The sequence below is a fragment of the Lipotes vexillifer genome, unplaced genomic scaffold, assembly GCF_000442215.2.
Source record: "Lipotes vexillifer unplaced genomic scaffold, Lipotes_vexillifer_v1.1 scaffold490, whole genome shotgun sequence".
NCBI classification, from domain to species: Eukaryota; Metazoa; Chordata; class Mammalia; order Artiodactyla; family Lipotidae; genus Lipotes; species Lipotes vexillifer.
Genome location: NW_006796397.1, coordinates 2,942,957 through 2,954,597, shown reverse-complemented (window position 1 = coordinate 2,954,597; position 11,641 = coordinate 2,942,957). Strand labels below are relative to the sequence as shown.

At 43.4% G+C, this 11,641-nt stretch overlaps 1 protein-coding gene across 1 annotated transcript in view; it reads left to right on the top strand.

Annotated features, from left to right (window-relative positions):
* TGFBR3 (transforming growth factor beta receptor 3) overlaps nucleotides 1-11,641 on the top strand; it is a 216,109-nt gene that overhangs the window by 95,737 nt on the left and 108,731 nt on the right. The window contains exon 3 of the mRNA XM_007468528.1: nucleotides 5,053-5,237. Coding sequence (XP_007468590.1) covers nucleotides 5,053-5,237 — 185 coding nt within the window. The remainder of the gene's footprint in view (nucleotides 1-5,052; nucleotides 5,238-11,641) is intronic.

Genomic DNA, 11,641 nt, shown 5'->3' with positions numbered 1-11,641 from the left:
TAGGGAAAGTGTTGCTGAAACAAACTTGTATGTGCAGGTCCTGGTGGGAAGAAGGTTGAAGTAAAATAAAGCCTGTATATTAATTAAGGCAGGTCAAGCTGTAAGTGTCAGAAAACTCAAAATAATATTGGCTTGAATAGAGAAAAGTTGCATGTGTTTCATATGAAAAAAAAGAAAAACAAAAAACAGTCCAGAGCTAATTCAACAGCTCCATGTTCATCATGACCCAGGCAACTTCTGTCTTATTGCTTTACCTGACTCAGCATGTTGCTTCCATCTTATGGCCTAAAATGGCTGCTTTAGCTCTGTTCATCACATCTGTATTCCAACCAGCAGGAAGGAGGAAAGGGCAGAAGAACACAACTCCTTCCTTTCTTAAGAAACTTCTTAGAAATTGCATGTATCACCTCTGGTTACATCTTATTAGCCAGAATTTCATCACATGGCCACACCTAGCTGCAAGCATTAGCTAGAACTTCCAGTGCAATGTTGAAAAGGAGTTATGAGAGGGGATGTCCTTGTCTTGTTGATCTTAGTAATCTTGATTTTAGTGAGAAAGCTTTTAGTTTCTCACCATTAAGTACAACATTAGCTGTGAGATTTTTTTTGTACACGTTCTTTAGAATAGAAGTTCCCATCTGTTTCTAATTTGCTGTGTTTTTTAAATCATGTATGACTGTTAGATTTTGTAAAACGCTTTTTCTGCTTCTATTGATAAGATCATGTGATTTTTCTTCTTTAGCCAGTTAGCGAGATAGATTATATTAATTGATTTTCAAATGTTGCATACCTAGGATAAACCCCACTTGAATGTGGTGTATAATTCCTTGTGTACATTGTTAGATTCGATTTGCTAATATTTTGTTGAGAATTTTTGCACCTGTGTTCACAAGAGATCTTGGTCTGTAGTTTTCTTGCAATGTCTAGCTCTGGTATTAGGGTAATGAGTTAGGAAGTATTTGTTCCGCAGTTATCTTCTGAAAGAGATTGTAGAGAATTGCTATAATTTCTTCCTGAAATGTTCAGTAGAACTCACCAGTGAGCCCATCTGGGCCTAACTTTTTTTTTTTTTTTTATTGGAGTATAGTTGCTTTACAGTGTTGTGTTAGTTTCTGCTGTACAGCAAAGCGAATCGTTTATTCATATACATATACATATATACACTCTTTTTTAGATCATTTTCCCATATAAGTCATTATAGAATATTGAGTAGAGTTCTCTACGCTTTATAGTAGGTCCTTATTAGTTATCTATTTTATATAAGGTAGTGTGTATATGTCAATCCCAATTTCTCAATTTATCCCCCCCTTCCCCCTGGTAACCATAATTTTGTTTTCTACATCTGTGACTTTATTTCTGTTTTGTGAATAAGTTCATTTGTACCTTTTTTTTTTTTTTAGATTCCATATTTAAGTGATATAAGTGATATCATATGATATTTGTCTTTCTCTGTCTGACTTACTTCACTTAGTATGACAATCTCTAGGTCCATCTGTGTTGCTGCAAATGGCATTATTTTGTTCTGGGCCCAACATTTTTTAATGAAAACTTTCACTTTACAGAGATACTAGCCCTGGAGGCAGGTCTGAGTCTGAGGCCTTGAGCGACTGGGGCAAGCTTAGAAGGGTTACTTAAGTTCATTGAACTCATTTTCCTGTTCTTTACAATGAGGATAATATGACCTCCTTATGGTGGTATTGAAAGGATGTATAGCACCTAGCACTGCCCAGCCTCTAGTGAGCACTTAATGGGAGCTATTGATTTACTTACTTACTTATTACTTACTTGCTTACTTTCTTTACTTACTTACTAGATCAGATTGTGTGTTGAACTGTTGAAGGCACCATGTCTTATATACCCTTGGAGGATGGGGTAGATAGTTCCTGTTTTTTTCCTTTTCCTTTCCTTCCTTTCCTTCCCTTCCCCTCCCTCCCTTCCTCCCTTCCTCTCTTCCTTCCTTCTTTCCGCTTTCTTTCTTTCTTTCTTTCTTTCCTCCTTTCTTTTTTCTGTTTCTTTCTTTCCTCCTTTCTTTTTTCTCTTTCTTTCCTTCTTTCTTTCTCTCTCTCTCTCTCTCTCTCTCTCTCTCTCTCTCTCTCTTTCTTTCTTTCTTTCTTTCTTTTTCTCTCTCTCTCTCTCTCTTTCTTTCTTCCCTCCCTCCCTCCCTCCCTCTCTCTCTCCCTCTCTCCCTTCCTCCCTTCCTTCCTTTCTGGGTCTTTTTGGCTTCAGGATGTATTAATCATATGTTGAACTTTTTTCTTTTTTAAACTTGGAGGACAAAAAATTCATCAAGGCACCTCAACAGCCAACACTACTCTAGTGTGTCTGATGGTCAGGGACACTCTATACCGAGCATATTTAAACATTTGACCCCAGTGGGTCTCTGTAAAGTGCAGCTCTTCCGTCACTTGATCAGAGTGAGCCTTGTACATTGCTTTCTCTTTTTTTTTTGGCCTTGGACTGACTTGTACAACACATGGCTGGAGCTGCAGCCCATAAAGTGGAGGTCTGCCCTGTCTTAGACTCTGGTAGGACAGAGAACAGACACTCTTAAGGCGAAGAGTGCCCATTTTCAGTGCTGGGGGCATCCCCTCTCTGATTCTCTCTGCCTTTGGGTAAGACCTTATCCTCTGGTTTGTTGCCAGTGAGTTTTGCTCTCGCCCAGTGTGGAGATGAGCAGTGTGGTGACTTAAGACCCTAATGGGTGATGGTGGTATGTAAGGAGGAGGGCAAGTCAAGCAGATTGCAAGCCTTTTGCAGATGTGTTTTAGGTGGAACTATAGTCCAGTCAGAGCTTTGTACATACATAGAAAAATGGAACTGAAAAGTATTTTTATTTGTGCTTGATTTGTGATAATGGGAAATTAATGGCAGGAGGCTGTGAAACCAATTCAGAAGGATTTCCCAGTGTTGGTAGCAGTAGCCGCAGCAAGTCGCCAGGGTCAATTCCCTCTGCAGGTCCAGAGCCCAGCGCCCAGTGTAGGAGTAGGAGACTTCTTCTGGACCTCTGGGTGTGAGATATCTCACTGTGACTGGTGCGGGCAGGAGGAGGGGGTGGGGGCACCTGCTCATACTGTTTGCCGTGCTTGGGGAATTCAGGGAATCATGCGTCCAGTACCTCCTGACTTTGCTGCCGTGACGTCTTCCTTTACCACCTCTGTTTCTCAGAAAGCAGCTGGGCACAGTAGAGCAATACGGAGGGTAGCAGTGATTATTTGAGAAGGTACATACTTCATTTCAGATAACAGTTGATAACTGTTATCAACCTAGATAATTTCCATGAGTTCTGAAATAGACTTGCACACCAGGTGGGGTACCTGCGTATAGCACAGCAGTGGGGATACAGGATTGTCTGGTTTGAACTGTATTTGCATTTTAGACTGGGGCTAATCCCGGAGAGTATTTTTATTATGTAGAAGTCAGGAAGAACTACTTGGAGTGCATTCAGGTCTTTTATCGGGTTCCATTTGGAAGGTCGGGGTTTAGGATGCTGTATGTTCCAAGTCCCAGTCTCCTCAGCTAATTGAGGACAACACCAAGCTTACAGAGGTATGTGAGGTTTAAGTATCGCTGAGTACTTTTGACTTCTGGATGTCCTTCCCTATCAGTTCAGCTAATGTATGTCACACCACTGTAGCAATCTGTTTCCCGTATTAGCTGCATACAGCCAAATCCAAGTCCCCAGAATGGGGCCCTAATCACTGATCAGAGAGGGGGCAGTGTTTTCTTTAAGCTCAATGATTCATTTAATAAATTTTTTTTTGACATTTCCTACATGTGAGGCACTGTGATGGGTGCTGAGGATACAAAGAGAGTAACCCACAGCTGTCAGGGAGGTCCCACTGGACTGGCAAAGATGGACATATACACTGGTGGTTACAGTGTAGAAAATGAAACAGCCGAGACAGGCAGAGGAATTATGGGAGCACAGAGGACGTGCACCTTCCTCAGCTTGGGATGTTTGTTTTGGGGGTGGAGGTAGAGCGGACAAGGAATTTGGGAAAAGGAAACAAGCTTGAATAAAGACATAGAGTGAGAAACATCATGGTATGTTTCGAGACATTTAAGCCACGTGGGGTTCCTGGAGGCAGAGGGCTTAGGCTGGAGAGCTAGGAAGGGGCTAGATCAAGAAAGGCCTTCGTTTGCCAGGTGAGGGAGCACAGACCAGCAGTTCTCAAGGGACAGGACATAACTACAGGGCTGGGCGGGGCAGGTTTTTGCATCTGGAATAACCGTTCAGTTGAGGACCACCCTGGGTTAGGTGAACCATGTCTGTATGGAAGGCAGCTTGGAGAGCTTGAGACCAGAGGCTCCTTTCAGGAAGATCTGCAGTTGTCTAGGGACGGAGACAGTGAGGGCTGCAGGAAGTAGAGACGGGGAGGAAAGGATGGATTTCAGATTTAAGTTCTGATTGCTTAGAGGAAGGGAGAATGAGGAAGCCAAGCATGCCCAGGGTTCTACTTTTTCTATCTGAGGCTCTGCTCATATCCTACCTGTCTTGGGAGGATCTTTCTGACCTCTCTCAAACTTTGCTGTACAACTCCGGCCCCAGCTGCCTCTGCTCATTGCATCTTGCTTTTGTATGTTCTTAAGATTGTTTTGCTTTCCCTAAGAAGGGGAAGCACTTAGAAAGGTAGAATCTGCATCTTAAACCTTTTTGGGTGCAATTTTAGGTGTCTAATATTTATGCATAATATCATTGGGGCTTTCCACAACTTATTCTATTTATCTCTGGTTTTCTTCTAAGAGGGGAAGGAAGAATTGAACACAGATGTCAAATGGGAACTTTCCTCCATCCAGAGGAATACATTCGTGGCTTGTGTGTCTAAAAGGGAGTTTAATCAAATACACATCAAAAGTATCCAAAAGGAATTTAAGAGATTGGGATTTTACAAGAATAGACTAGCTTTTTTGCCATTTAGTTCTGGAAACAACTTACCTGGAAAGGCACCTCTGGTGGGTTGGCAGTGGCTTGTATATTCAGAACAATTAATTTAATCATGGCACAATTAATTGCGGATTCTGAGGGGTTCATGTTTCTGATTCCCTCTGCAGGTCCAGAGCCCGGTGCCCAGTGTGAATTGTCGCCTGTCAATGCCTCCCATCCAGTCCAGGCCCTGATGGAGAGCTTCACCGTCTTGTCGGGATGTGCCAGCAGGGGGACGGTGGGGCTGCCCCAGGAGGTGCACGTCCTGAACCTCCGCACTGCTGACCAGGGGCCCGGCCAGCCACAGAGAGAGGTAGGCGCGGGTGCCAGCTTTCTACTCACTGCCCCTAGGAATTTGTAAAGACATTTTTCTGGATGAAGAGTCCTTTTCTTCCTTTCTGGGTTTAACGAGGATGCTCATGTATGAACATAAGTGGGGAGGAGGACACAAAGTACACTCAAGAGACAGAGAAGGATTTCAGTTAATCCAGAAGGATTGCTCTCTGAACTGGGCAACTCTAAGACTTCGCTCTAGAGAGATTTTTCAGCTTTTCAACTTTCCTGGTCCCCCTCCCTGCCTCATAGTGGAAAGAATGTTCTTAAGAATTTCATTTTTAAAACATGGTTGTGAGAAAACAAAATAAGGTGCCATTTCTCTGTTATTGTAAAATGTCTTTCTCATCTGCTCCTGTGCCCTGTCTTTCATCTTTCTTTGTTTTGTCTTGTGGACCTATTGCTCCTGCAGGATGAGTCAGAGGAAACAGAAATACTCTGGAATAAGGATGGCAGTACTTTGTATGTGCATGAAAGCGCTGGGGGTGGGTAGCTCCTTATGTTATCCAGGCAGGTTCTTGAAGACTGTGGTGATCTTGGTGGTGGTGATGATGACCCAAGCTCATAGTGACTCAGTATTTCCTCTATCCTCAGCCCTGTTTGAAGCACTCATACACTTATTCCATGAAGTCCTATTACTACCCTCAATTTACAGGTGACAGGTGCAATGGTAACTCACTTGCCCAAGGTCATTGCCATAAGAGAGAAATGGCCTCCTCTTTCTTGTGGCTCAGAAATGACTTGGGTTGTGGATTATGGTCCCCCTGCTTCTTAAGATAACACACAGTTGTCATTCTTTCTGTTTCTAAGCTTCTGTGTCGGAAATGTTATCACTCAGGTATTAACTCTTCGGGAAGAGAGAAAGCACAATAAACCATGATCACAGTGAAGTGTAGAAAAACTAATACAGAGCAGAATTTATCTTTGAGCTTTCTTCTGGTCAGGAAAGTTAATTTCCAGAACTGTTTGTTTATGTGCCTCAACCACTCTTCTTTTTGGGGGTGGGGGGGCGGGTAGGACTAGGAGAGACGAGGTGTCCAGAAGGAAAAGCAAACTGATTTTAATCTTGTGAAAGTGTGCGGAGTTGGCTCATTTCAAAGACAAATCATCTGACCTTTCCAGCTACATTGGAAATTATCGTTAATACTCTTGGTTGTTTGCCATTGTTGCTGCAACACATATTTCAGGTCGGATTTCTTTATCCCAGTAATGCGTCTTTAATTCTTAACTTATGGGGGAGAATTTGGGTGGGAGGGAAAGGAAGGGAGGAGGAAGTGCAGTTCCTATGAAGCCTTGCTGACTCCAGCAATTCTTCAGCGGCAATAATTACTCATATTATATGTGCTCTCTCAGAAGAACCAAGAAAGAAAAGCAAGTCCGAGCGATTACAGAAGCGGCAGAAATTCTGCGTGCTAAATTGTGTGGTACTGTTGTTGATCCTGAAAATAGATTCACATTAAGACTACTGAAGTGGGCTTCCCTGGTGGCGCAGTGGTTGAGAGTCTGCCTGCCAATGCAGGGGACATGGGTTCGAGCCCTGGTCTGGGAGGATCCCACATGCCGCGGAGCAACTAGCCCCGTGAGCCACAATTACTGAGCCTGCGCGTCTGGAGCCTGTGCTCCGCAACAAGAGAGGCCGCGATAGTGAGAGGTTGGTGCACCGCGATGAAGAATGGCCCCCTGCTTGCCGCAACTAGAGAAAGCCCTCGCACAGAAACGAAGAGCCAACCCGGCCATAAATAAATAAATAAATAAATAAATAAATAAATAAAATTAAAAAAAAAAAAGACTACTGAAGCAAAAGAAGAATACCTCAAGGAATGACAGCAGAGCTCTCCCACACTTATATTGACTATGTTAGAGCAAAATAGACACGGCTGTACTGAAGATACGGAAAATTAGCTGGCATCAAGGGACGTCGTACGTTCAGTGAAGAAGTAAAGAAAGTGGGCCTACGGGGGATAGTGTCTAAAACTTGTTTAAAAACCTGAACAATTAAGTATCTCTCATGTTCTTTACATGTGACTCTGGAGATACAGGACTGCAGCCATGCCAACAGCTTTTTAAAATCATTTGAACTATGTGACCCAGCAGTTCCACACCTAAGTGTATACGCAAGAGAAAGGAAAACATACGTCCACATAAAAACTTGTCCACGATTGTTCACAGCAGCGTTATTCATAATAGCTAAAATGTGGGAACAGCCTGAATGCCCATCAGCTGATGAATGGATAAATGAAATGTGGTACATATATCCATACAATGGAATGTTATTCAGCAATAAAAAGGAATGAAATACTGATACATGCTGCAACGTGGATGAACCTTGAAAATGTTACGCTGAGTGAAAGAAGTCAGAAACAAAATACACGTGCTGTCCAGAGTAGACAAATTTATAGAGGTAGAAAGTAAACTGGTGGTTGTTTAGGGCTGAAGAGCAAAACAGAGACTTGGAGCCTGACTTTATGAGTACAGAGTTTCTTTCAGGGGGACAGAAATGTTCTAAAATTAAATTATAATGATGGTTCCACAATTGAACATGAATATAGTAAATACCATTGATAAATGTCAATAAATGTGACTAACCAAAAACCATTGAGTTGTACTTTTAATGGGTGAATTTTATGGCATGTGGATTTTATCTCAGTAAAGCTGTTAAAAAACTGATTCAACCTGTCAGTATATTAATTACCCATAAAATTTACCTTAACTATATCCACTTTTTTTTAAAAAAAAAACTAGGATTGCTTCCTCTTCCAACCTAAACCCACTGAACTCTTTCTGATATTCTCAATGGATAACTTGATTTTTATAGATATGCTATTAGATATGGTCTGTGCTAAAAATCACAGCCAGTCAGTTCTGGAGGTAATAGTGGGAGGACCAGAGGCAGCCTTTGTGCATGTCTCTACGAAATATTAAGGGCAAATATTTTTCAAGATGAAATGATAAATGTTGTTGCGTATAAATTAGAAAAGAATGCCCTACTGGCTCCAAGCCATAATTACTTTGACTCTTATGACCGAAGTCGTTGTTTTTCATGATGTCCTCCTTAAATGTGAGGGAATTACTAAATCAACCCTATACCCACTCCCCGCCCTGACAGGCTTGTTTTGGTGCAGGATTAGCATTAAGATCTATTATAAATCATCCCTTCTCTAACATTTTACTAAATTCCTACCTCCCGGGCGCCTTAAGCTTCCTCAGCTGAGGAGAGGCTGCTGCTTTTCCTGTGTGGAGGAGGTGACAGAGCCTACACCTGGAAGTAATAACCGCAGCAGGTTGACAAGATTTGGGGAATCAGTTATACTTAATTAGACAAAGAATTTTATAGGCCAGCAGAGAATTTGTATCAGAAACATACTTGCTACAATAATGTATACAAAGCCCCCTGTGGCAAAGCATGGTTTTGCCATTGACTTCCCTGCTGGGTTCTCATCAGGACAGCACAGACCTGTAGTTGCATTTTTCATCTGAGACCACACCTCTCATTTGTAATCATTGGTTTTGGAAACAACAGTTCTGGAAGTGAACCGGAAACTGGAAAAAGACTCTTTGGCGACAGAGGAGGGCAGAAGAGGGTAAACAGCCCTGAGAGACCAACTTTGTCTTTTAGAATAGTGGGCAGATGTCATCGGTTTCACCCTATGAAAACCAGCTGCCTGTGCCCTTTAACTTCAAGGTAAAATGTCCCACCCCTCCCTCACTTCCTGCCCCTACTCTTTTCTGACCACCGCTCCATCCCCTGCCCATACCCCTGAGTTTGGTCCCTCTGGGTGTTTCCTGATTCCTGAGAAGGGTTGTAGCACCACCAGAGGCTTGTTTACAGTAACATACGTTCATTAGTTGCTGGAATGGCAACAATTTTGTTTCCGATCCTCTAATTTTTATTGTGACCTGCTTTTTCCGGGCGATGCTCCTTTTCTATTTCCCATCTATCTAACTGCTCGCTTATTATGAAAAGCCCTTAGTTAGCAGTACGTATGTGTATAACAGATATGGATGTTTAAATTTATATATTTGTTTTGACATTGAAGAAGAGACTGTTAATGGGCGTGCCAAGCCAGCGACTGGCTTTAGGGGTGGAGTGAGGATCTGGGAGAATCCATGGTCATGGGAAAGGGGCCAGGTTTAATAACTTTATCCTCACCCTTCAGAAAGCTCAGAACCCTCCATTCTTGTATGTGTTTACTTATTCTCTGCTTCATTCCAAAAAGGGATTTGGGATGGGCTTACAACAATAGACATACCAAGACCGTAAGCAGAAAAGCAAAATGAGGACAAAAGAGAAGTGCAGTTTGTTAGCCATATGGGTTATGTGGTGGGTACGACTGAGTTTGAAATTTGGCAGCAATTTGGCAGGCTTCTTGGCAGGCAGGGCCAAATGGGATATGCGGTTAATCACACATGTGGCTCCAAGTTACTTTTCCTTGGTGCCTTCTCTGAGGACTGTGGCATACAATTGTTCCTTTCCTGGTTCTGTTTGAGGGCAGGAGAGACCACAGTTGGGAGAAAGAGAAGGAAGAAAACACATCCTAATGCTAACGGTTCTGCTTGCCTCTTAACAGCTCCCTAGGCCCCAAATAACAGTAACAGTGACCACAGTGGTGGTGAAGTGCCAGCTGTGAGCCAGCCACCTGCCCTGCACCTGTGCCATCTCCGCCCATCCTCACTGTTGGCTGGAAAGGGAGGGAGGCCTAGGGAGGTTCACGGCAGACCCTGGGGCATGCAGCCCACCTCTGAGCCCGTGTGTGACTCTACAGTCCAAGGTTTTCCCACACGTCAGTCCACTTCCCTTTCACTTTTAGCTCTGACCTTGCTCCCAGCTATGAAACCTGCCACCCTGTCTCACTTGGCTCTACCTGTTCCACGAGGCAGCAGATCTCTCACCGAAGGTTTGGGTTTCCTGCATAGGCCTGTGATAGCTCTTTCTGATGCTCAGAGTTCCTTTTCGTTCCCTTCCTTGTGGCTTTGGGGCAGTAGTGAGGGTGTTTTTGTGTGTGGCATTGTCTCTTTTTTCCTTTCTGACTTAGAAGATTATCACGTCAAGTGTCAGTAATTATAAAATGCAGGACTAAGCTCAGGAGCCCCTGCACTCTATGTGGCTGTTAATCCTACACTAAATGTAACCTCCCATCTGTTTTTCACAGTTGATCATTTTCCTCCCCCCGACCGCCAACCCAAATAAAGCTTTCAACTGCCTCCACAAAAAGTAACTCACCTGTCTTCTGCTAGTAATCCATGACTTGCAACCAAACTTGCTTGAACTGTGTGACAAGGGAGAACAAACACATTAAGGGACGCTTCCTGCTATGTGTGAAATGCAGGACCTTCGAGTGTGTGGACTTTGCCATCTGATTTGACATCTTTTTTTTTTTTTTGCGGTACGCAGGCCTCTCACTGTTGCGGCCTCTCCCGTTGCGGAGCACAGGCTCTGAACGCGCAGGCTCAGCAGCCATGGCTCACGGGCCCAGCCACTCCGCGGCATGTGGGATCCTCCCGGACCGGGGCACGAACCCGTGTCCCCTGCATCGGCAGGCGGACTCTCAACCACTGCGCCACCAGGGAAGCCCCTGACATCTTTTTTGCTTACTTTGAGGAATCTTGCGGTTCAGGGATTAAACATTTTGGAGAGCCCTACTACCTACCTACTTACCTATCTATCTATCTGTCGTCTTTCCCGTTTCCACAATATTAGTAGGTTGACAACTTCTCTTTTTTTGTTCCCCTCCCCCTCAGTTATTAAAAATATAATGGAACAGTGCAGGGGTAGGGGGAATGGGTGTGTGTCTTACCTTTACCCATCACAACTGAAAGGACTGATAAAAAATTTCAAGACTTGTTTTTTGGAGAGTATACACGTGAGAGCAGAAATATCAAATGAACACTAGCACACTAGTTACCTTCCTTCTCTTACCCGGGACATTTTCCCCTCTGCTGTTATTCATGAATGACTTCCCAGTGCTAGTCCTGTGTATATGCTGGGGAAAAAAACCTCAAACAAACTCAAGGCTATTTATATTTCAGAGATCTTGTTTGCAGTGTGTGCTAATAAGCAAGCGTCACAGTAAACTCCTCACACACAGACACTATATACTGATGAAATTCAGTTACTAAACAAACACCTTCCATGTGTAAACACTGCCTGGTGTTTGTTTAAATGGAGGTTGATTTGGAAATCACCCCAGGCTGACAGGTAAGGTTATCTTTGAACTGGCCATTTTGTCACAGACCCACAGCAGATTTACGAGAAAGTTACACCGACAACGAGGGTCACATTTCTCTAAAGGCATTCATCTCTCTTTCTCTCTCTTTCCCTTTTTCTTTCTCTCTCTCCTCTTCCCTCTGCCTCTCCCTTTCTTCTCTCCTCTCTCCCTTCCTCTT